We start from the raw sequence: 26996 nt of genomic DNA, 5'->3' as shown, positions 1-26996 counted from the left end.
TACTCCGAACTCCTGTTTGGTGCATATGCACAAACAACAGTCAGAGTTTTCCCCCACAACCCGCAGGCGTAGGGAGGCGACCCTCTCGTCCACTGGGGTAAACTCCAACACAGCGGCGCTCAGCCGGGGACTTGTGAGTATCCCCACACCCGCCCGGCGCCTCACACCCTGGGCAACTCCGGAGAAGAAAAGAGTCCAACCCCTATCCAGGAGTATGGTTCCAGAACCAAGACTGTGCGTGAGAGGTAAGCCCCACCAGATCTAACCGGTAGCGCTCCACCTCCCGCACCAGTTCCGGCTCCTTCCCCACAGAGAGGTGACGTTCCCGTCCCCAGAGCCAGCGTCTGCTGCCCGGGTCTGGTCCGTCGAGGCCCCTGACCTTCACTGCCACCCATGTGGCATCGCACCCGACCCCAACGGTTCCTCCCACAGGTGGTGGGCCCATGGGATGGAGAGGGAGTTGCCACGTAGCTTGTTCGGGCTGTGCCCGGCCGGGCTCCGTGGCAAACCCGGCCACCAGGCGCTCGCCGACGAGCCCACCGTCTGGGCCTGGCTCCAGACGGGGGCCCCGGGCTTCCTCCGGGCAGGGTCACTCCATCTCTGCTTAGCTTTTTCATTGGGGTTTTTGAACCATTCTTTGTCTGGCCCCTCACCTGAGACCACTTTGCCTTGGGAGACCCTACCAGGAGCACAAAGCTCCAGACAACACAGCCCTCAGGTTCACAGAGACACACAAACCTCTCCACCACGATAAGGTGATGGTTCACGGAGAGGCCAATACATGTTTAAGCAGTAATATAGTTTTAGCTGTTTTGGGGTTAATACATTTATAAGCAGTAATATAGTTTTAACTGTTTATGGATTTCCAACTGAACCTCTGTTCAACACCCTCACAAAGGAGAATGAGTGCGAGTGCATGTGCAGTGATTGACACGCAGTTAGACACCTCCCCCGGCCCTGATTAGTGCATCTGAACAAGGAGAGGTGGATTTTTGCAAATCTCACTACAGGCTGTAGATGGTGCCAGAGGAGAGATTTTTTTTTTTTTTAAATGACCTGCTTCATGTAGTTCTACTGGAACACAGGGTCAGTTTCAGCAAATATGACAGAAAGTTAGTTTTATAAAGATTTGCTACTGCACCTTTAAGACCATTACATTTTAATCAATACAGTGCAACATTGTAAGCCATCATAATCCATAGCAGGGAATGTTTTACATAATAAGAATGATGCAAAATCAAAAACAATTTTCTTTTCTTGAGTTTCACTACTGCTGACACCCAAAGATCTCGTACAGTTGAACCATCTCCTCTATGCCCAAACAGGTGATTCTGTGTTCCTCAGTTTGACACTCAGCTTCTGTGGGCCAGTACTCGATCTAGGTTCTCTCTCCAAGCACATACTGATACCTGAGGAGACCACAGTGAAAAATACACATTTGTAACACTGTTACACAACATTAAAAGCCTCTTGATCTCTTCCCACAATCACTATCAATAGTGACAGTAACACTTAAGCTAGAGTACAAGAAAGGCTTTGATTCACAAAAAAACAGTAAAATGTTGAAATGCAAACTCGACACACATCCACACAAAGAACAAACTTACGATTGATGGTCATCTCTGTGAATATCTTTGGACGTGCCCATGATAAGGTAGGTTTTGCCCGTCTCCAGAAGTAAAGACTCCCTGCATTGGGGATACCGGAGGAATGTGCGCTGTTTATTCTTAGGACCCACATCAGTACTTCCTGTAATTCAAGTATAGGAGAACAGAGAAAAGGTAAGGATTAAATGCATAGCTAAAGGTGCAGTACAAAATATTTGTGTTGTATTCTCATATTCCCAGTGAAATCATTCTTAAAGAAATAGTTGGACATTTGGAGAAATACTTATTTGCCTTATTGCCGAGAGTTAGATTGATACCTCTAATGAAACCACTCTTATGACTGTGTAGCTTACATGGAAGTTAGTTTAGCATGAAGACTGCAAACAAGGGAAAATGGCTAGCATGGCTCTGCACAAAGAACAAAATCCAATTACCAATAGATATATAAATATATATATATATATATAGATTAATAGATTAATCGCAATTAATCACACATTTTTATCTATTTTAAATGTCCCTTGACTTCTTTTTGTCCCATTATATTTTCTCATTTTAATGCTCTTATCAACATGGAAAAGTGGATTGGCTTGCTTTGTGCAAATAATTTTTTTATTGAAATGGAAATGGAATGGAAATTGATTTATTTGAAACAGGGACAATGCACAAATATCCCATGACCAAACTGGTTAAACAAGAGAATATGTCTTGGGCCAGGTTATAGCAACAATTGCTAATTTCCACCTGTAGTCCCTGAGCAGGTAAACAACAAGGTAAAACCAGGTAAAACAACATTGGCATTAGTGTTCAATTTCACACTAACATTCACACTTGGAACTAATAATCTGTCACACAGTGTAACACTGTTACCTCCATTTTCCATTGCAGATAGTACTGCCTCATGCCTGAGGTGAGCATGGCTGGTTGTCATAGTGACTGGCGTGGGTGTAGTTTGGTAGCGTTGCATTTCCCCATAGACAGTTTCCCCCGACTCATTTCCTGGTTGTCCTTCTCCATATACTCAAGGAGGGGGGTAAGTTCTCCTGCAGAGGAGACTCTTTGGTTCTCTCACTGACTGTAGTGTCACTACTCGCTCTGAAGCTAATCGCTGTGACCAGCCTACTAGCTACGCGGCTCACAAGCCCAAACAAGTGTGTGCGGGCGCGGCGTGTGTCTGTTTTGTTTCCGGTCTGCGAAATACCGGCCCTTCAATCACTACTATTGGCCAGGCGTCCAAGGTAACGTAACCCCATTGGTTCAGGTCCTGTCCCCTGACCAATCGGCTATCCTAGCCTTAACCACTCAAGGTGAAATGCCTAATTGCAACCAATCGAGCTGCTTCGTATGGCAGGTCTTGGCGTGGCCATAGTGGGATTCGTAATTTTGCTTCTGGTCTAGCTAGATCCGAAAGAACGTTAATCTCGCGATAAAAAAATTGACGGCGTTAAAATTAGTTTTTTGGTTAACGCTGTTAATAACGCGTTAAACTGACAGCCCTGATATATATATATATATATATATATATATATATATATATATATAAATATATATGTATGTATATGTGTTTATATATATATATATATATATATATATATATGTATATATATATATATATATATATATATATATATATATATATATATATATATATATATATGTATATATGTATGTGTATATATATATATATATGTGTATATATGTGTGTATATATATATATATATATATATGTGTATATATATGTATATATGTATATATGTATATATATGTATATATGTATGTGTATGTATGTACAGTGAGGAAAATAAGTATTTGAATACCCTGCTATTTTGCAAGTTCTCCCACTTGGAAGTCATGGAGGGGTCTGAAATTGTCATTGTAGGTGCATGTCCACTGTGAGAGACATAATCTAAAAAGAAAATATCCAGAAATCACAATATATGATTTTTTAACTATTTATTTGTATGATACAGCTGCAAATAAGTATTTGAACACCTGTCTATCAACTAGAATTCTGACCCTCAAAGACCTGTTAGTCTGCCTTTAAAATGTCCACCTCCACTCCATTTATTATCCTAAATTAGATGCACCTGTTTGAGGTTGTTAGCTGCATAAAGACACCTGTCCACCCCATACAATCAGTAAGAATCCAACTACTAACATGGCCAAGACCAAAGAGCTGTCCAAAGACACTAGAGACAAAATTGTACACCTCCACAAGGCTGGAAAGGGCTACGGGGAAATTGCCAAGCAGCTTGGTGAAAAAAGGTCCACTGTTGGAGCAATCATTAGAAAATGGAAGAAGCTAAACATGACTGTTAATCTCCCTCGGACTGGGGCTCCATGCAAGATCTCACCTCATGGGGTCTCAATGATCCTAAGAAAGGTGAGAAATCAGCCCAGAACTACACGGGAGGAGCTGGTCAATGACCTGAAAAGAGCTGGGACCACCGTTTCCAAAGTTACTGTTGGTAATACACTAAGACGTCATGGTTTGAAATCATGCATGTCACGGAAGGTTCCCCTGCTTAAACCAGCACATGTCCAGGCCCGTCTTAAGTATGACCATCTGGATGATCCAGAGGAGTCATGGGAGAAAGTCATGTGGTCAGATGAGACCAAAATAGAACTTTTTGGTCATAATTCCACTAACCGTGTTTGGAGGAAGAAGAATGATGAGTACCATCCCAAGAACACCATCCCTACTGTGAAGCATGGGGGTGGTAGCATCATGCTTTGGGGTGTTTTTCTGCACATGGGACAGGGCGACTACACTGTATTAAGGAGAGGTTGACCGGGGCCATGTATTGCGAGATTTTGGGGAACAACCTCCTTCCCTCAGTTAAAGCATTGAAGATGGGTCGAGGCTGGGTCTTCCAACATGACAATGACCCGAAGCACACAGCCAGAATAACCAAGGAGTGGCTCTGTAAGAAGCATATCAAGGTTCTGGCATGGCCTAGCCAGTCTCCAGACCTAAACCCAATAGAGAATCTTTGGAGGGAGCTCAAACTCCGTGTTTCTCAGCGACAGCCCAGAAACCTGACTGATCTAGAGAAGATCTGTGTGGAGGAGTGGGCCAAAATCCCTCCTGCAGTGTGTGCAAACCTGGTGAAAAACTACAGGAAACGTTTGACCTCTGTACTTGCAAACAAAGGCTACTGTACCAAATATAAATATTGATTTTCTCAGGTGTTCAAATACTTATTTGCAGCTGTATCATACAAATAAATAGTTAAAAAATCATACATTGTGATTTCTGGATTTTTTTTTAGATTATGTCTCTCACAGTGGACATGCACCTACGATGACAATTTCAGACCCGTCCATGATTTCTAAGTGGGAGAATTTGCAAAATAGCAGGGTGTTCAAATACTTATTTTCCTCACTGTATGTATATGTGTATGTATGTATATGTATATGTGTGTAATTTGCATTTTTAAGGGGGTCAACTGGTCAATTTCTTGGCAAGGCCAATAACGTCTGGAGTGTCCGCTGGTTGCTTGACAATACAAGCTAACTTAGCTGGCTGCTAGAGGTAGCTTCATTCTCATCTAACTCTCTGCAAGAAAGCATTTAAGTGCATTTTAAACAATATTTTTTCTGTCTGATTGGAAACACCATTGAGATTCAATATATATTTGTGCCCAAACCATTTCAGAAAGAGGAAAACAAATGATGTCACTATCACCTTTTAAGGGACCTTGGAAAACCATCAGTGTCTTGTACATTTCAGGCAGTTCAAAGATAAATACCTTCTTTGAAGACTTCCAGTACCTTCCCTTTGTAAATGTCAGTGGACAAAGCTTCTTCAAAACTTTCCAGTCTCACTTTGTACGCTGAGGACAGACAAGTTGTTAGCAGATTGTAAGGTCACTTACTCACACTAACATACAATCATTTGTTGGGATAAAAGTGCTTTATAAATACAATCCATTCACACTCTCTTACCAAAATCTATTATGCTGGTCTGTGTACTCTCACAGATCTTAGCTGTTCGCTCCTCATTGGTGATTTTCTCCTTGTTCTGCATACTGCAGTTCTCTGGAAATACACAATAGGCACAACGTAAATACACAACTGATCAAAAAAGCACACGTGGATGTGTGTGGATGGGTTGATGGGTGAGTGCAACTGTATCTGATACACAATTTAAGTACGTTAGTGAGTTGTTTTTTGTTTTAAGTATTATAATGAGCTATTCTTTAGCTAGCCCGCTGACAATACTTGATCCTGCAGGTTCCTTTTGCCTTAATGGAACATTGTGATGATTATTTAACAATTTACAATCTGGTAATTTACTAAAAACCATTTTATTCCACAGCCATCTCCTTCACCTCCTTGAAAAAGGCATTCTACTGGAGTTACAGTATACTGTACCATCTCAAGTAGTACTACTCAGCCTAAGAAAATGCTTATACGTTGTCCTCTGTAGCCCCATTGGTTCAGTACTCTGAAAGAACAATCCTGATGATGTCATCATGGTTTGAGCATCATTTTTAGCAAAGTTTGCAACTAATAGTGACCATGTCTGTCTGTCGGTCAGTGATCCCACAACTTTGGTCCAGATGGAAGAATCTCAACAACTAATGGATTGATTTCCATAATATCCGGTAGAGATACGAAAGGTGCCCAGAGGATAAATTTGAATGACTTTGGTGATTCCCTGACTTTTCTTGTAGGGCCACCAGCAGGTTTACATTTTTAGCTTTTAGTAACACGTCTCAACAACTATTTGATGGATTGCCATTAAATTAGATTCAGACATTTGAATTTTCCTAGGTACATTGTCATCACTTGTGTGATGTTCTGAATTTTTTTTCTTTTATTGAAATGCTTTTTTAAAAATCTTAATTTGTGCAATGTTCATGTTCAAGACCCTACTACTGCAAAATTAATGACATTTCCAACTAACCAACAACCAATATGTGACATCATTGTCATTTTGAGCATATTAGCATTTAGCCCAAAAGTGCTGCTGTTCATAGGTACAGCCCAGTGGTGTAGTCTAATGGCGTAAATTCTTGCAGTAAGACTTCTTAACTTAATCACATTTCTCTCTCTTCTAAAACTGAACAGCTGTTAAAGGCGTTCACTTTTATCTAACCAATCAGAAGCAGCCTTGAATTTCACGAGCCAATCACAGCATGACATCCCTGTTTTAAACCTGTCTCTCTCTGCTGCTCAGTTGTCATTCAGGCTAAGAGCACAACCCTCCTCCCCTCGCTCCTCCGGTCTCCTCTCACACAGCTCCTGGTTCATCCTCCGGCAAGACTGCCATCGGCTCCTTGGTTTGGTATTCGGGTTCCTCACACCACCATCAGTCTCTAGACTCCATCGGGGGATCAGCTTCTGGCTTTCTAACCCCCTAAATATATATCGTTTCATAATGATGGAGTCTAATGTCCAAAGTCTGTACATGTTTTATCACACATTTGTACAACAAATCTTTGCACATCTGCAACAAAGTCTCTCCTGATTGAAATGTATTGTCTTGGGTATACTTTACTGTATATAGAGGCTATATTGGCCAGAATCTGCCTTTGGGGGAGGGAGAGGGGGGCAAATCATAGTGGGGGGTCTGGGTGCCTCCCCAGGGCTATTTTGAGCGTCAAAGACTTCTTTTCCTGCATTCGGATACACTTTTATGCACCAATTTACGGTGGAAATACCTTTATTTAGCCTATGTGAAGAAGAAAAAAGAACATAAACAAAAATGACAATTCAAAATATATCAAACATATAATGGAAAGTATGTTTCTGCGTGTCATTGGGCATGTTTAAGTGGGTATATGGAAATCCTGGAGATTTTTCTTAGTGGGTATACTGCGCATACCTGTGTATCACGTAGACTACACCACTGGTACAGCCTCTAAGAGCCACTAGCATGACTGTAGACTCTTAATCTTGTTAAATCTTCTCTTGGCCTTAAGTCCCCCAACTTTATTGAGGTATAATAATAAATTGCTGCAGTTTACAGACAATGTAGGATGATACGCCCCACATAATCGATCAAAGCTTTATCTATGAAGCACCATGTTAGTGTTAACAAATATATATATATATATATATAACAAATATATGTTTTCAAACAACGGATTAGGTCACTTTGACATCATCCTGGTTACCTTCTGCACATCTGCATGCATCACTTGTACAGAGCTGCAGTAGCTCTCCAGCTTTCCTCTCTGGATGGTAGAATTTGACACAATGTCTTTCTGCAATGGGAAAGAAAGATTTCACAAAATGTACATTACATTTTTTTAAAAGGTAATAATGCTAGCTTATCCCATTGTATCTACTCTGACATCTATTGGCAGCAATACACATGAAGGCATCATATGTGTTCAAAGTGTCTCTGAGACTCACGGTCATAGTAATCATAGATAGACACAGCAGCTGGTTGTGTGAATCCCACTTTCATCTCCTGATGGATCCTAAAAGCAATCTCCTCTGTGTGTGTGTGAGAAACCTGTGGACCAATGGGAGACCGAGATAATGAAAGGAAGAACAAGGCAGAGAGAAAAAGTACAGAGGAAGGAAACAGTGATGTCTCACCTTGTCCAGGTAGATGATGAGTGAGCCTCTTTCTGACAGCAGTGTGTTCATCTCATATTTTGCAATATTGCGGGCTTTTCCTTTAGACAACTACACACACACACACACACACACACACACACACACACACACAGAGTCAGATAACTTTGTAACCTTTCTAAAACATCTTGTTCCTCCCAATATATATATATATACTGTATATATATATATATATATACTATATATATATATATATATATATATATATATATATATATATATATATGTATATATATGTGTGTGTGTATATATGTATGTATGTGGATGTGGATACATAACAAGTATCTGGATGTTCTTACTAAGTCCAGGTCAGCTGTGTTAACGGTGAAGCCAGTTGGTAAGCCAATATCCAGGACTGACATGGTTGCATCCCTCTCTTTGTCCTTATACCTGTAAATAGGATGGATGGAATAATTGAATAACAGCATAAAAAAGATGGAGATAAAAAAATATAAAATCCTTTAAGATTTTAAAATTATGCGAACAACACTCATGACTTCTTGATTATACTCACAAAAACTCTATTTTCAGCTTGTATGTTTTCTTATCCTCCTCCATTTTCTCTGCAAGAGCAAAATAATGTATATAGTAATTGAGTATTTTGTTTATTCGTTTCTCATAAGGTAAGGTACCTTATGTTGTTTGTACCTAAACAACACATAATGATGAATAAAGAAAGAGGGAACCAAAATTACCTGGCAGGAGCTCCACTGACAAGTTAAACTTCTGACAGTCACTTTCCTTTTCTTTAGGCAGAGCGTAATACAGAGACACCATCTGACAGACAGATACAATCTTTATATGTGATGAACTCATAGACATCTGTTTTAAAAATGTATGATTAAACAAATCTTTGGGCTCTTCTGAGATTCAAAAGAGATATCAATAATCAACTGAGGATAAAACTCAGTAATAACGTCTACTTACTTTCATTGTTGCTTCTCCTGTACCCGTGGCAATTACCGTCACATTCCTGTTTATATCATTGATCTGTGGGGGACACACACGTTCACACACACACACACACACACACACACACACAGTCAGGGATCAGTAGCCCGAGGGGGCATGTGAACCGCGTGTTGCAAGGCAACGCGGTTCCCATCCCCAGCGGAGCAGCCAGAGAACATCAGGAATGATGATATTAATGAGCCACTAAGTGCGTGTGTGTTTGTGAGTTTTCTGACTTTAGATGTTCTGGTGGCGTAGTGGTTGTCCCTGTTGAAGTTGAACTTGTCAGGCTTTGACTTGCCCTCGATAAAGATGTCCACACTCAGATTATACTCTGGTTCTTTAGCACTAGTCCAGTACTCTGCTATAGCCTGGTACACCATTATAGTAGCCTAGAGAGAGAGAAAGAGTGAAGGACGGGAACAAGATTTAGAAGAAAAATAGGTTATGAGCTAACATAAGCTGCAGGATAATAAGATGGAGAGAGCAGTCTGTGTTACCTGAGTTGATCCAAAGCCTCCGCCCACCTTCTGCTGCTTGTTGAACCATCTCACAACAGGTCTGGCTTCTTCAAATGCCTTTATTAACAGAAGACAAGTCAATGGTTGAAATTCTCTGTTTGACATTAATGTCTGTGTGTTGAGTTATTTTGAGGGGACAGCACATTTACACTGTTATACAAGCTGGACACTTAATATTTTACATTGCAGCAAAGTGTAATTTCTTCAGTGTCTATCTAAGTAATGTTTATAGATGTTTTAAAAATGGTTTCTTAAAAGGTTTACAAACATTTTTTTAAATAATTAACCGATACCTAATATAGTATATGATGAATATAATGTGTTTAACAATTAACTGTTAATTTACAGCACTGCTAATAGTTAGTAAACATTATTCTTTATAATTTCATTGTTAGTTAACAGTAAAATGACTGTTTGCTAACAGTTAAATGACAAACTTAAGATTAATTAACTATCAATTTACCATCTATTAATGATGGTTATTATAAAGTGTTACCTTAAAAGATACATTCTTTGTTCGTTCATCTCAATTCAACTTTATTGCTGCAATAACAAAGCCAAATCATCAACTATCAGCCTATGAAAAAGCGCAGCAGCGCAAATATCAGACTGAATCTGTGTATCTGTTCAGTGCACCATCTGCTATTGCCTGTTACACGTTGTGGAGTTTGTTTTGTCTTAAGGTGCCAGTAAAAAATTTATTGCAAAAAATGGGATTGGCAAGCAGACAAACTGACCAACACATATATAATAACAGATCCATACTTGGCGTCTTTGTATCGACAGTAACTGTTTTGGCACAGGCAAACCGGGCCGCCGCCTGGGGTGGAATTTTTTCATGTTCACATGGGGGGCGGCACGAGAACTTAAAAAAAAAAAAAATCCTCTGCGCCGCAAAGTGGTTTTCTGTTATCTATCATTTCACTGTGTGGGGAATTGGCAAATTGGCGTCCTGTGCAGCTGCAGGCGCCCTGCTTGCTGAGAGAGGAGAATCTCGCTGCAGCCCGCAGGTAGGCGGGGACAACCGCCTCCTGCGGGCTGCAGCGAGACGTAGCCTACTTGTGCACAGAAGCCGTGTGAAAAAGGAAAAGGGGAGGGGGGCGCAGGGGACAGTTCACCTCAGGGTCTTGCAAATGGAAGAAATGGGGGAACGGGAGACCACAGGGGACCATGAACCTCCTTGAGCTCATCACTTTTCAATTCAATTCAATTCAATTTCAATTCAATTTTATTTATAGTATCAAATCATAACAAGAGTTATCTCGAGACACTTTACAGATAGAGTAGGTCTAGACCACACTCTACTTTTATGCATGATAAGGATCTATTGGAGATCTCCTCCAACTTTTGGACTGCTCTCATGATTGCACTTACTCTGCCAGTCACTGTGGCTCCAGCAGAGAGGAGCTTTTCAAAACTAAAGATGATCAAGTCATACCTGAGGTCACCATGTCCCAGGAACAGCTCACTGGCCTCGCCGTCATCAATATCAATCACTCAATAGGGGAGCAGATTTCATATGATGACATCATTGATGATTTTGCATAAAGGAAGGCCAGAAAGGTCAGGTTTAAGTTTTAGTTTGTGTTTTTTTTATTCTTAGTGCTATAGTGTAATAATTAGATTATCTTTAGTGCATTTTCCCATTTGTGTGATGAAGGATTTGTGCTATTTAGAATAGTTATTCTATATTTTATTTGTATATTATTCTTAATATTTTACATTATTTTTGCTCTCTGCTCTTGTACATTTTTTTATAATTGTATATATTTTTGGCATATTTATGTATATACTGTATATTTATTTTAAGTTCTGATAACTTGTCATATTTTCTGCAGAATTGTGTTCATTGTCTTTTGGCAATGTTGGAGGTGGAGATTGTGCACATTAAAGTATGTTTCATGTTGTAATTGCAGTAGTTAAATAACTGGATTCTCCTAAGTGTGTTTTTCAAATGTTCTAATAAAGGATTTGTGCAACTGAGAAATTTTCTCCAAGATTTCCAAAATCTCCACTCTGGCCACAGTTTTTAGAAAGACTTGTTTTCAGAGGCCAATTCTCTGTTTGCGTGTAAACAAAGGGCACAAAAAAAAGGGAAATGTCTCAGTTTTTCTAAATAACAATGTATGTGTAAACAGGGTCTAAAAGTTACATAGAGTGACATTAAAAAGTGTAAAACTGAGGCAGTATCATTACTTAGAGACCCTTTTTACCCTTTCAGTGAGGTAGCGTGGATGAGGACTCAGTTGTATGTTTGCTGTCAGAGTCCTGATTAGACATACTCAAGTGGGAGATGCTCACCTCGGCCTTGACCAGAGCGAGAAGAGCGTAAGCTGTGGCCTCCAGTGTGTAAATGTGTCCCTGAGGTATTCGCCAGTGGGACCCATCTGAGGAAGACATACACAAATATCTTTATGTTACAATGCTTTACCTGAAACAAGATTAATTCATTAATAATTCCCAATTCCTGATCTTAAAATATTGAATTTTATAGAAAAAAATAAAGTAAATTGTAAGAAATGAACATACAGGCTACATGAGAGCCCGACTGAATGTAGTCAATTGAAGTAATAAATTCCTCAGTGCATGCTACATTGACATCCGTTCAATGTTCATTTTCCTTCCATACTCCGTCTACTTTGCGGTATAGTCTTGGTTTTTTTCTGGCCAATCTTTACCGGTCCAATCAGTGAACAGAGGGAGTGGCTGAGAACGATGACGTTGAGGTTGTGCGCTAGTTTGAGTTGTTGTTCCGTAATGGTGGCGGAGAAAGATGAGAGTGAAACCATTTGGTCCATTGTGGCAAAGCTGCCGTATATCCAGAAGTTAAAGCCCGAGCAAGAACAGTCTTTGCTGAGTTGTGTTGGAGGCCATGATGTTGTGGCCCTCACCCCCCCGTGGGGTTCGGGAACAGTTCCTTCTTCTACCGGAAAATAAACTTTCGTTTTACAACCACGTAGCTCGTGGTCAGTCTACTTCAGATGGTTTAGACATTATGGCTGATAATCTAAATCTTCATGGAGAAAATCAATGGGATTTTAACTTCTGGAACCAGCTGTGGGCGGGACTGTTGAGGTCTATTCCCAAACCTGCGGCTCTGTGTACAAAAAGTTAGAAAGGTGCCTCTTATATTTTACTCTTTGATCAGACAACCGATTACAGAATAAATACACAACAAATACACAAACTGCCTCCATGGTGTTTGGTGCCTGGATGCAGCAGCTACAGGAAGAAGAGAGGACTGAGTAATGACTGTAAGCTACCACCGATTACCAACAGGTATAGAACAGTGCAAACAATGGCTCCATGTCATGTTAAAATCCCCAACTATTACTGGGAATTCTCACCAAAGATGACTACAGCAAGGTCAAGCATTCAGAGATGGTTGGAGGTAATAGCAAGGGTTTGGGGAAACATCTGCTGTGCCCACTCTTTTTAGAAGCAGGAGAGCCACGGGAGAAGTCAGGCCGAATAGAGGTAAACTGTTCTTTGTTTAATATAGTTGGATTCTAGCTAAAATCCCATATGTTGTCGGCTCTATTTAGTATTGAGGTGGTTTAAAAGTACTACTGCTAATCATTGTTATTTTTATTCTGCCATTGCTACATTCAGATTTTACCAATACGTACTAAGCAGGTAGCCTGACCGGGGATTTCCACTAGATGCGTAACGGCTGCGGACCGGCTCCGCTGCGTGCCGGCTGCGTGCTCCGCCGTCCGTCAATCCCCACCAGGTCCGGATTTGTTGTGGCCATGACTGACCGAGAATTCACGTAGAATAGAACCACAAAACCAACAACAGTTAGTTTCCATCCAGAGGAGTAGAGGGGAAACGACTCTGTGCTGTGTTTTCAAGGTGTAGTGCAGGGAAATATGATCCGCCGTGAGCACGGATATTTATTTTGTTTATGCTCCACTTCCTGTCCCGCACTATCTGCCGTGTGCTGAATTGCTGTGGAGCTCTCCATCGTCCGTCAGCAATAGAAGCTCTGCGTATCTTCTGCGGACTGACGGAACTGGGACGGAGTCGGGACGCAGACGTTCTGCAGTCTGTGGAAATACACACACTGACTTTAATGGAAACCTGATGACTCCGTCGACGTTCTGGAGACGTTCCGGAGACGTTCCGCATCCAGTGGAAATTGCCGGTGACAAGCCAGACCCACATCCAGATGTTGGGTCTGGGAACTCACCATTGGCAGGGCTCAATCCGAGGGGCGGGATCAACGGTTGTCTTTCAAATTCCCTCTGCACCAATAGGATAGCGCTACAACCAGGCAGAGCAACGCTGGTTGATAGATTCAACTTTAAACTATGAACACATCTTCCTTTTTTAAGAATGACTTCAGTGCCATTCTTTGTTCTTTTCTCAAAGAAAAGCTGAACTCCAAGTCTTCCAGAGCCGCGGCCAAAGCTGATTCCAAAGATCACTGTTCTCCAGCAGCAGCAGCCATCTTCTTTGTTTTCAAGTAGTGGGGAATTCATGCAGAACTCTCGCAACTCTGCCCTCATTATGTCAACGGAGAGTTGCTAGATTACTAGATTACATTTGCTGCCACTAGGGTGGTCTATATTTCTAGGCTATTAGGCAGGACACTATATGGCTGAAAAATAACATTATCAGTTCTGTTTAGTTTAAGAATGTTGCTGTGTGATGACACCTGGGGAAGCAAACTTGTAGAGGATCTCCTTGTTCAGTTTGTTTTCATTGGCCAGGGCATACGACGTCATGGCAACAGCATAAGGGTTGGTGAGGCGGGGCAGACGCCTTTCCAGATAGTTCACTGCTTTGTCTATACTGCCTGGCAGACTCTGGACAGAAGGAAAAGAAAGGAAGCAGAGTGTAAGCATAAAAGGCTGTCAGATGGGTCAGATAACAATAGTGCATCTATTTCAAATATCTACTTCTGTTCAGGTTACCATAACATTTTAACCTTGGACAATAGCTGAGACTGGATTGAAAGGCAGCAAGATATTTTGGTGCCTCACTTTGACATGTCAACAATCACATTACTGCAAAAACGAGGCCTCATTAAGCACCACTCGTGTCAGAGAGGTGTCTGTGGTGTGAAAATGGGATGTCTTTGTTAATCTGCTACATTATTTAAAAGAGATGTAGACTGTAGAAGAGTCTCCATTTTGAATGTGTCAATTGCTTCAAAAGAATCCTTTTAGCAAAACTGACCATTCACTAGACCCCTCACTCTGGGGAGCCGGGGACCTTTTGATCCAGTATGGGAATGTGGTCGGAGCGAGAGTCTTCATACAAGCAGTTTTTTTTAAACAATTCTAAAACTGAATTAACAAAAGAAAAATGTAAGGAATTGATTAAACCATGTCTTTATCTGCTCTGACTGTGGTGCCCTTGAGCAAGGCCCCTTGACCCCAACCGCTCCAGTGGAGCTGCTCAGTGGCCAGCAGATCAGACTTTGGTGGTACTGGGCAGCTTCCAGTATGAATGTGATCAGATCAGACTGTGGTGGTACTGGGCAGCTTCCAGTATGAATGTGATCAGATCAGACTGTGGTGGTACTGGGCAGCTCCCAGTATGAATGTGGTCAGATCAGACTGTGGTGGTACTGGGCAGCTTCCAGTATGAATGTGATCAGGTCAGACTGTGGTGGTACTGGGCAGCTTCCAGTATGAATGTGATCAGGTCAGACTGTGGTGGTACTGGGCAGCTTCTGATATGAATGTGGAACTGTGTGAATGTGACCGGTCGTCGTTGCAAATGAGAAGTGGTTCTCAATCGACTTTACCTGGATAAATAAAGGTAAAAAAAAAAGTAGGCTGCAATCATTAGCATGTCTGAGAAACATTACCTACAGTGGTAACTAAATGTTAATTCCAAGGCCAAAGAGCACATCATGACAACTACATTAACATAAGTTGCTAATAATAATGTTTAAAAAACAACTAATGGCGCTTTTCCATTACATGGTACATGCTCTACTCGCCTCGACTCTACTCGCCTTTTTTGGTTTTCCATTCTGATAAAAAGTCCCTGGTACCTGCTAACAGGTACTTTTTTTAGTACCACCTCAATCGAGGTTCCAAGCGAGCTGAGGCGATACCAAAAGGTGACGTAAAAACCTGCAGACTAAAGATTGGTCAGAAAGAATCATCACTGATCACTGCATCGTCATTGCTAGAGACAGATGGGGGGGTCCTGAACCAACCCAGCATTTTTAAATAGTTTAGCCAGCGGTGTTTTTTTTGCTGCCTCCAGCTTCTTCTGAAACAAAGGTTTTCTTGGTCCTGCAGAGGCTCCACGCAGAGCTTTCTTTTTTCATACAAGTGGCCTGATGTTTATACTTCTATTCAATTCAATTCAATTCATTTCAATTTTATTTCTAGTATCAAATCATAATTAAAGCTGCGAGCAGCGATGGATGGGCCCTCGCGCCTCTGTGCGTGTCGGGGTTACCGGCAGATGCCGCTCCTTGTGACCGTGCATTTGCGCGGCACTCAGACGCCGCAAATCGTCAACAATGAAAAGGGAACTCCCTGCTGAGTTCAACGATAGCTCACATAAGACTCTACGTTATACGGTTCATTAGCTGTGAAAAGGAGCGTGGCTAAAGTATAGGGGGCGGGTCAAACCATCACCAATTAAAAATTAAGTCTCTGCTGAGTTCAATGATACCTCACACAAGGGTCTACATCAAACGGGTTATTAGTTATAAAAGGGGCGTGGCTTAAACATAGGGGGCGGGCCAAACCATCACCAATCAATAAGGAAGTCTCTGCTGAGTTCAGGGATACCTCACAAAAGGGTCTACATCAAATGGGTCATTAGTTATGAAAGGGGGCGTGGCTAAAGCTTAGGGGGCGGGTCAAACCATCACCAATTAAAAAGGAAGTCTGTGCTGAGTTCAATGACACCTCAGACAAGACTCTACCTTAAACGGTTCAAATGTTATGAAAGGGGGTGTGGCCTGAGTAAGTGAGCGTGGTCATATTATAGGGGGCGGATCAGTATCACACGTAGACCACACATTCTGAGTATTATGTAAATCGGATGAAGTTTTTCATATAAGGCAGATTTCCTGTTGCCAGCGGGGGGCGCTATGACCAAAAGTTAATCTTGGCCTGTAGGTGTCCTCAGGCCTGGACCCTTGTCCATCATGAGAAATTTCGGGCAGATACGACAACGTACACACAAGTTACAAGAACTTCTTTGTTCATCGCTAAACACTCAAAATGGCCACCACGCCACGCCCACACCGTCTGACGAAAAGTTTTTCTTTTAATAACTTTTCATCGTTAAGGTGTTGGGATGGTACAGACCAAGTTTGAAGTCCATCGGATGAAATCTCTAGGAGGAGTTCGTTAAAGTATAGCACCTTGACTTTTAGGCCTACTTCCTGTTGCCACTAGGGGGCGCTATGACTTTAAGTAAATATCGGCCTTTATTTGTCCTCAGGGTTGGACTCTTATGAATCCTGAAAAGTTTCGAGGTAATCGGACAACGTACACTCGAGTTACACCCACTTCCTGTTTCGGCGGCAAAATGCCCAAAATGGCCGCCCCGCCACGGCCACGCCCTTTGACGAAAAGTTTTTCTTTTAACAACTTTTCATCTTTAACATCTTAAGATGGCTCAGACCGAGTTTGAAGTTGATCGGATGAAATCTCTAGGAGGAGTTCGTTAAAGTACGACATGTGGAAATCGCAATAATTTCGAACTTTGAAATCAAAATGGCGGACTTCCTGTTGGGTTTAGGGTATGGCTCTAATGAAGTTTTTTGTACATGTTGACATGTAACATATGTCTACCAAGTTTCGTGAGTCTACATTAAACGCACTTCAGGGGCTCAATTTTTTTAACTTTCTAGGGGGCGCTAGCGAGCCATTTTTGGTGCGCCTATTCCCGAAACCCTTAAAATACGTAAATTTTCACCAGACTTGATGCGACCGCCAAATTTGGTGAGTTTTTGAATATATTAAGCCCCTCAAAAAGCCAATTCATTTGACGGGAAAAATTCCTTCAGTTTCAATAAGGCCTTCGCCGCTGTCGGCGCTCGGGCCCTAACACTTTACAGATAGTGTAGGTCTAGACCACACTCTATAATTTACAGAGCCCCAACAATTCTAATAATTCCCCCAAGAGCAAGCAGAGCGACAGCAGCGAGGAAGAACTCCCTATTAGGAAGAAACCTCGGACAGACTCAGACTCTTGGTAGGAAGTGTCTGACGGTGCCGGTTGGGGATGTGATCAACAGTGACAATAGTAGTCACTTTAAAGATAATGGAACAGTGACTTCAAATGATAGTCGTATTAGTTCATGTCATATCAGGGCACTGCAGGGCGTTATAGGATGTAGCATGGCACGGCAGAGCATGGATGGACGTAGCAGGAAGCAGCAGGGTTCAGCAGGACACAGCAGGGTTCAGCAGGACACAGCAGGGTTCAGCAGGACACAGCAGGGTTCAGCAGGACACAGCAGGGTTCAGCAGGAAGCAGCAGGGTTCAGCAGGAAGCAGCAGGGTTCAGCAGGATGCAGCAGGGTTCAGCAGGAAGCAGCAGGGTTCAGCAGGAAGCAGCAGGGTTCAGCAGGAAGCAGCAGGGTTCAGCAGGACACAGCAGGGTTCAGCAGGAAGCAGCAGGGTTCAGCAGGATGCAGCAGGGTTCAGCAGGAAGCAGCAGGGTTCAGCAGGAAGCAGCAGGGTTCAGCAGGAAGCAGCAGGGTTCAGCAGGATGCAGCAGGGTTCAGCAGGAAGCAGCAGGAAGCAGCAGGGTTCAGCAGGAAGCAGCAGGGTTCAGCAGGATGCAGCAGGGTTCAGCAGGAAGCAGCAGGGTTCAGCAGGAAGCAGCAGGGTTCAGCAGGAAGCAGCAGGAAGCAGCAGGGTTCAGCAGGAAGCAGCAGGGTTCAGCAGGAAGCAGCAGGAAGCAGCAGGATGCAGCAGGAAGCAGCAGGGTTCAGCAGGAAGCAGCAGGAAGCAGCAGGATGCAGCAGGGTTCAGCAGGAAGCAGCAGGAAGCAGCAGGGTTCAGCAGGAAGCAGCGTTTCACTTTAATAGTCAATAATAGTCACTTTAAAGATAATGGAATAGTGACTTCAAATGATAGTTGTAGTAGGTCATGTCATATCATGGTGCCTTTCTTTTTGTTCTCTGCTGGTGTGTGTGACGAGCCAGTGTGTGTGTGTGTGTGTCTGTGTGTGTGTGTGTGTGGGGGGAGTGGGCGATAGAGCAAGGGATCAGTGAGAGAGTGACGGCGATTATCTCTGGAGTGAGTAGTGACTCTAGAGTCAAATAGTGAGAGAAACAAAGTGTCTCCCCTGTTCTTTCTGACCACGGTGGGAAATCTGGAACAGGAGAAGTTAACTCTCTCCTTGATTTCATGTTGTTTATGGAGAAGGAGAACCAGGAAATGAGTCGGGGGGATGCAACGCCACGCCCACGGCAGTCGCTTTTGACGACCAGCCACGCTGAGGCGGTACTAAAATCTTCAATGGAAAGCGGACGCACAGTGTGTTGAGTTGTCCGTAAATGAAATGAAAGAGGTGAGGGAAAAAGAAAAACCATTGTTTGCAGATGAAGTACTCACATTAACAGAGGCAGCACATTGTGTGCGAGACTCCTGCATGGCAATGAGGCAGAAGGCTGTCATGGAGGCATCTGAATCTGCTGCGCCCTACACACACACACACACACACACACACACACACACACACACACACACACACACACACACATATTTTTTCATATTCAAATATGGGTAACACTTTACAATAAGGGTACATCAATTAGCATTACTTAATGCATTAATACGCATTAATCAACCATTAATTAAGGTGTCTAATAAACATTTATTAACAATGCTCATGTTTGCTCATGTTAACTAAGGTATTAATTGATGCATTATTTACCATTAGTTAATGCCTTAACTAACTGTTAATAACAGTTGATAAAGGTGTCTATTAAATCATTATCAATATTAAGCCTTGACTAACAGTTAATAACATGGTAAAAAATAGACACCTTAGTTAACTGTGATTAACAGTTATTTAAGGCATTAACTAATGATACATAATACATAAATGAATACCTTAGTTAACATGAGCAAACATGAGCATTGTTATTAAATGTTTATTAGACACCTTAATTAACAGTTAATTAATGCTTATTAATGCATTAAGTAATGCAATTGATGTACCCTTATTGTAAAGTGTTTCCCATATATGTAATTGTATTCATCGTATATTAAGATTGGATGTCAATGAAATCAGTATACGCACAATCATCCCTCCAAGGATAACCGTTCCAACTTCTTGAAACAAGCCATCAGGTTGCTGTGCCCTGAGAATCAGAAACTTGATGGCTTCACAGATGTGTTCTTTTGGCACTGCCACCAGATTGTCAGCCATGGCAAACACCTTGGCAACATACGCTGTCAGCCTTAGAGAGGAGAGGAGAGGAGAATGTGTAATACTTTAGTTTCATGTACATGCAGATGTAATACACCATTGTCACATAGTCAGGATCTAAGTTAGAGGAGAATGTGTAAACAATTATGTATCATGGATGTTTAGATGCCTCACCAGGTGCTGCTCTCGCTCCACTCCCAAACAGCAAAAGACCCATCCTTTTTACGGTAGTTAAGCTCATTCTGGTAGCCTGGACACAAACAGCACACACAACCAGTTTGGGAAGTCTTGTTACATTTTTTTCTCTGTGATTATAGCATATTTGGCATAGGTTTTTGTTTTTACTGACAATCTAGGTTAAGACATGGTTGTCTATGAGTCTATGTGATGCTTTGAGACTATTAATTCTCAGTGTCCCTAGCTTGTACATGTGGGTCAGGGATGGCATGCATTACTGTCTACCACACTTTTTGATACCAAGTCTACAAATCAGAAACTTTAAAATCCCACACAGAGGGGAATCAACCAACTACACGTATCACAAAAAGTAAGGAAATTTGTGTTTGGTAGATTATTTCTCTGTGGTAACGATGCTTTTTGGCAATAAATCTTATACCGTTGGAAAGCCTGGAAAGTGTTCAATGGGGTTGAGGTCAGGCCTGCCAGCAGTCCTGACCTCAACCCCATTGAACACTTGTGGGATCAGCTTTGGCCTGCTCTCCGTGCCAGAGTGACCAACACAACCACGTTGGCTGATTTATGACATCCCACAGCAGTGTGTGACCAGGCTGGTGACCAGCACGAGGAGGAGATGCTAGGCTGTTGTGGCTATGTATGGTTCTTCCACATGCTACTTAGGCTTCTGTTTGTGAAATGAATAAATTATTAAATTGCCAATATGTTATGTTATGTTTCTTCAAACTTCAATCATCCAATCCACCAAACAAGTCAATGGCAGAATGAGCTGTTTGGCATTGGCAGAGAACATTTGACAAATTATTCATGGGCGTAACCCACATACCCAGGAATGCTGCTCATCCCAAAAATGCATGTTCCTTACAATGGGGCACCATTTGAAAGGGAACTAAACAGGTTTTCTAACAGTATAAGCTGTATTGCCAAAAAGCATTGTTACCACAGAGAAATAATCTACCAAACACAAATCTCCTTACTTTTTGTGCTAAGTTTATAACAAACACAGACATCTCTTCTCATCTCATCTACATTTCTACACGCTTTGACAAAAACATTCGCAGCTTTAAATATTCATGTAGTTTAAACGCAGACATACATTTCATATCTTTACAGCATTTCCGAGACTTAATTAAGGAATTATAATACCTTAAAGCATGGATTTATGAATATGAAATTTCATACACAAACACACAAATTTCCTTACTTTTTGTGCTAAGTTTATTAAGATTTTTGGTATCTGTGCAAATAAATACATCTTTGAGCCCACCGGTCTTGATGTGTTGGAGGGCTTCGTTACGTTTCTGAAAGCCCGCAGTTTCCCACTGGTTGGTTTTGTCCAAATATGTGACTGCAATGACTGGTAGGGTCATCCTAGCAATGTTTTGCTCTCCACACCCCCAGGGCTGGACGATCAGAGTACCCATAGAGTTCCCACTAACGGCGTTCTCCACCAGCGTAGAAACTTGTTCTCTCCCTGCACACACATACACACGCACAATATATATATATATATATATATATATATATATATATATATATATATCCATCCATCCATCTTCGTCCGCTTATCCGTGTCGGGTCATTGGGGGGAGCAGCTCAGCAGGGGACCCCAAACTTCCCTTTCCCGAGCAACATTAACCAGCTCCGACTGGGGATCCGGAGTTCCCAGGCCAGGTTGGAGATATAATCCCTCCACCTAGTCCTGGGTCTTCCCCGAGGCCTCCTCCCAGCTGGGCGTGCCTGGAACACCTCCCTAGGGAGGCGCCCAGGGGCATCCTTACCAGATGCCCGAACCACCTCAACTGGCTCCTTTCGACGCAAGGAGCAGCGGCTCTCTCCGAGCTCCTCACGGATGACTGAGCTTCTCACCCTATCTCTAAGGGAGACGCCAGCCACCCTCCTGAGGAAACCCATTTCGCCGCTTGTACCCTGGATCTCGTCCTTTCGGTCATGACCCAGCCTTCATGACCATAGGTGAGGTAGGAACGAAAACTGACCGGTAGATCGAGAGCTTTGCCTTCTGGCTCAGCTCTCTTTTTCGTCACAACGGTGCGATAGATTGAATGCAATACCGCACCCGCTGCGCCCGATTCTCCGACCAATCTCCCGCTCCATTGTCCCTCACTCGCGAACAAAACCCCAAGGTACTTGAACTCCTTCACTTGGGGTAAGGACTCATTCCCTACCTGGAGAAGGCATTCCATCGGTTTCCTGCTGAGAACCATGGCCTCCGATTTAGAGGTGCTGATCCTCATCCCAACCGCTTGACACTCGGTTGCGAACCGATCCAGTGAGTGCTGAAGGTCGCAGGCCGATGATGCCATCAGGACCACATCATCTGCAAAGAGCAGCGATGAGATCCCCAGCCCACCAAACTGCAACCCCTCCCCACCCCGACTACGCCTCGATATCCTGTCCATAAATATTACAAACAGGATTGGTGACAAAGCGCAGCCCTGGCGGAGGCCAACCCTCACCTGAAACGAGTCCGACTTACTACCGAGAACCCGGACACAGCTCTCACTTTGGTCATACAGAGATTGGATGGCCCTGAGTAGAGACCCCCTCACCCCATACTCCCGCAGCACCTCCCACAGTATCTCCCGGGGGACCCGGTCATACGCCTTCTCCAAATCCACAAAACACATGTAGACCCGGTTGGGCATACTCCCAGGCTCCCTCCAGGATCCTTGCGAGTGAAGAGCTGGTCCGTTGTTCCACGACCAGGACGGAATCCGCATTGTTCCTCCTCAACCCGAGGTTCGACTATCGGCCGAACCCTCCTTTCCAGCACCTTGGAGTAGACTTTACCAGGGAGGCTGAGAAGTGTGATACCCCTATAATTGGCACACACCCTCTGGTCCCCTTTTAAAAAGAGGAACCACCACCCCAGTCTGCCACTCCTTTGGCACCGTCCCAGACTTCCACGCAATGTTGAAGAGGCGTGTCAACCAGGACAACCCCTCCACACCCAGAGCCTTGAGCATTTCTGGACGGATCTCATCAATCCCCGGGCTTTGCCACTGTGTAGTTGTTTGACTACATCAGTGACTTCCGCCTGGGAAATCGGCGACAATCCCCGTTATCCTCCAGCTCTGCCTCTAACATAGAGGGCGATTAGTCGGATTCAGGAGTTCCTCAAAGTGCTCCCTCCACCGCCCTATTACCTCCTCAGTGGAGGTCAACAGTGTCCCATCCTTACTGTACACAGCTTGGATGGTTCCCCCTCCCCCCCTCCTGAGGTGGCGAACAGTTTTCCAGAAACACTTTGGTGCCGACCGAAAGTCCTTCTCCATGTCTTCTCCAAACTTCTCCCACACCCGCTGCTTTGCCTCTTTCACGGCAGAGGCTGCAGCCCTTCGGCCCTTCGGTACCCTGCAACTGCCTCCGGAGTCCTCCGAGATAACATATCCCGGAAGGACTCCTTCTTCAGTCGGACGGCTTTCCTGACCACTGGTGTCCACCACGGTGTTCGTGGGTTACCGCCCCTTGAGGCACCTAGATCCTAAGACCACAGCTCCTCGCCGCAGCTTCAGCAATGGAAACTTTGAACATTGTCCACTCGGGTTCAATGCCCCCAGCCTCCACAGGGATGCACGAAAAGCTCCGCGGAGGTGTGAGTTGAAAGTCTGTCGGACAGGGGCCTCCTCCAGACGTTCCCAATTTACCCGCAAGACTACACGTTTGGGCTTACCAGGTCTGTCCAGAGTCTTCCCCACCCCTGACCCAACTCACCACCAGATGGTGATCGGTTGACAGCTCTGCCCCTCTCTTCACCCGAGTGTCCAAAACATACGGCCTCAGATCAGATGAAACGATTATGAAATCGATCATTGACCTTCGGCCTAGGGTGCTCTGGTACCAGGTACACTTATGAGCATCCCTATGTTCGAACATGGTGTTCGTTATAGACAATCCATGACTAGCACAGAAGTCCAACAACAAACAACCACTCTGGTTTAGATCAGGGAGGCCGTTCCTCCCAATCACGCCTCTCCAGGTGTCTCCATCATTGCCCACGTGTGCGTTGAAGTCCCCCAGCATAACAATGGAGTCCCCCACTGGAGCCCCATGCAGGACTCCAGTCAAGGTCTCCAAGAAGGCCGAATACTCCGAACTCCTGTTTGGTGCATATGCACAAACAACAGTCAGAGTTTTCCCCACAACCCCAGGCAGGCGTGGGAGGCGACCCTCTCGTCCACGGGGTAAACTCCAACACAGGTTGTATATATATATATATATATATATATATATATATATATATATATATATATATATATATATATTCAATGGAACAAGGAACCCAAGGAACAATTAAACCAAACTAAAATGCAACCAGTAGAGGTGGTCATATCCCTAATAACAACATTAAAGGTCCCATGACATGGTGCTCTTTGGATTCTTTTATATAGACCTTAGTGGTCCCCTAATACTGTATCTGAATTCTCTTTCATATAGGCCTTAGTGGTCCTCTAATACTGTATCTGAAGTCTCTTTTATATAGACATTAGTGGTCCCCTAATACTGTATCTGATGTCTCTTTTATATAGACCTTAGTGGTCCCCTAATACTGTATCTGAAGTCTCTTTTATATAGACCTTAGTGGTCCCCTAATACTGTATCTGAAGTCTCTTTTATATAGACCTTAGTGGTCCCCTAATACTGTATCTGAAGTCTCTTTTATATAGACATTAGTGGTCCCCTAATACTGTATCTGATGTCTCTTTTATATAGACCTTAGTGGTCCCCTAATACTGTATCTGAAGTCTCTTTTATATAGACCTTAGTGGTCCCCTAATACTGTATCTGAAGTCTCTTTTATATAGACCTTAGTGGTCCCCTAATACTGTATCTGAAGTCTCTTTTATATAGACCTTAGTGGTCCCCTAATACTGTATCTGAAGTCTCTTTTATATAGACCTTAGTGGTCCCTAATACTGTATCTGAAGTCTCTTTTATATAGACCTTAGTGGTCCCCTAATACTGTATCTGAAGTCTCTTTTATATAGACCTTAGTGGTCCCCTAATACTGTATCTGAAGTCTCTTTTATATAGACCTTAGTGGTCCTCTAATACTGTATCTGAAGTCTCTTTTATATAGACCTTAGTGGTCCCCTAATACTGTATCTGAAGTCTCTTTTATATAGGCCTTAGTGGTCTCCTAATACTGTATCAGAAGTCTCTTTTATATAGGCCTTAGTGGTCCCCTAATACTGTATCTTAAGTCTCTTTTATATAGACCTTAGTGGTCCCCTAATACTGTATCTGAAGTCTCTTTTATATAGACCTTAGTGGTCCCTAATACTGTATCTGAAGTCTCTTTTATATAGACCTTGGTGGTCCCCTAATACTGTATCTGAAGTCTCTTTTATATAGACCTTAGTGGTCCCCTAATACTGTATCTGAAGTCTCTTTTATATAGACCTTAGTGGTCCCCTAATACTGCATCTGAAGTCTATTTTATATAGACCTTAGTGGTCCTCTAATACTGTATCTGAAGTCTCTTTTATATAGACCTTAGTGGTCCCCTGCTACTGTATCTGAAGTCTCTTTTATATAGACCTTAGTGGTCCTCTAATACTGTATCTGAAGTCTCTTTTATATAGACCTTAGTGGTCCCCTAATACTGTATCTGAAGTCTCTTTTATATAGACCTTAGTGGTCCCCTAATACTGTATCTGAAGTCTCTTTTATATAGGCCTTAGTGGTCTCCTAATACTGTATCAGAAGTCTCTTTTATATAGGCCTTAGTGGTCTCCTAATACTGTATCTGAAGTCTCTTTTATATAGACCTTAGTGGTCCCCTAATACTGTATCTGAAGTCTCTTTTATATAGACCTTAGTGGTCTCCTAATACTGTATCTGAAGTCTCTTTTCCATAATTCAGCCTTGGTGCAGAATTCCAGCCACTAGAGCCAGTCCCACAATGAGCTTTCCTTATTATGTGCCATTTCTGTGTCTGTAGCTTTAAATGCTATTGAGGAGGAGAGAGGGGGGCAAGGTGAAGGGTGGGGGTGTGGCCAACTGCCACTTTGCTTGTTTGAAAACGATGATCTCTCTCTTTCTCATGGGTGGGCCAAATTCTCTGGGTGGGCAAAGCAGAGAAAGGGGAGGTAACCTTTCCACTTATGACGCCATCTGAGCTTTAGTTTTCTCAAAAGCAGAGCAGGATACCCAGGGTCGGTTTACACCTATCACCATTTCTAGCCACTGGGGGGGGGGCCATAGACAGGCTGGGAGAACTCATATTAATGTTAAAAAACATAAAGTGAAATGTTCATGCCATGGGACCTTTAAGAACAATACAGTACCAACAAGCACCTACGCAGAGTTCATTGTACAGGCACTGTATTCCATAACATGCAAGAATATAACATAATATCTGACCTGTCACTGAGATCTGTGTGCTAGTAGGTGCATTTCGGACCAAATCTTTTTCAGGAATTCCACTGTTGAGAGTTACTTGTTGTTTACCACCTAAAGGGAGAAACAGTGGGCAAGTTGGAAGATCAGGTAGCAAATGGTGAAAATATTATATTACATAATTACTGCATAATGTGGCTATTTAATGGGTAAACTCACCTACACCTTTAGTAATGGGGTCTAGATTTATAATCTGAGGAGATTTAACCAGTACGCCTTCAGGCTGGAAAAGCAACAGTGAGGACAAACATTACAAATTACAACCATTGGAACAATATCAGCTGGTGTGTAAAAAAATACAATTATGGCCTTAATTTGATTTAAATATTATAGT

General features: G+C 42.8%; 1 protein-coding gene across 1 annotated transcript; it reads right to left on the bottom strand.

Annotated features, from left to right (window-relative positions):
* Positions 1-1180: 1180 nt before the first annotated feature.
* Positions 1181-26702, bottom strand: LOC114556707 (complement C3). The gene is made up of 20 exons (XM_028579744.1): positions 26627-26702; positions 21507-21713; positions 20219-20294; positions 19916-20075; positions 19225-19311; positions 14334-14484; positions 11975-12060; positions 9653-9730; positions 9389-9544; positions 9129-9191; positions 8897-8978; positions 8716-8764; positions 8501-8591; positions 8163-8252; positions 7974-8076; positions 7733-7822; positions 5556-5648; positions 5360-5443; positions 1608-1749; positions 1181-1409 (listed from the first exon to the last, which is right to left on the bottom strand). The coding sequence occupies exons 2-20, from the start codon at positions 21661-21663 to the stop codon at positions 1379-1381; spliced, it is 1869 nt and encodes a 622-aa protein (XP_028435545.1). The 5' UTR covers positions 21664-21713; positions 26627-26702; the 3' UTR covers positions 1181-1378.
* Between the last annotated feature and the right edge of the window lie 294 nt (positions 26703-26996).

This window comes from Perca flavescens, chromosome 6 (assembly GCF_004354835.1).
Source record: "Perca flavescens isolate YP-PL-M2 chromosome 6, PFLA_1.0, whole genome shotgun sequence".
In the NCBI taxonomy this organism is placed as follows: domain Eukaryota; kingdom Metazoa; phylum Chordata; class Actinopteri; order Perciformes; family Percidae; genus Perca; species Perca flavescens.
Note: the sequence above shows the minus strand (reverse complement) of the source record. Positions and strands in the feature narration are given on the sequence as shown.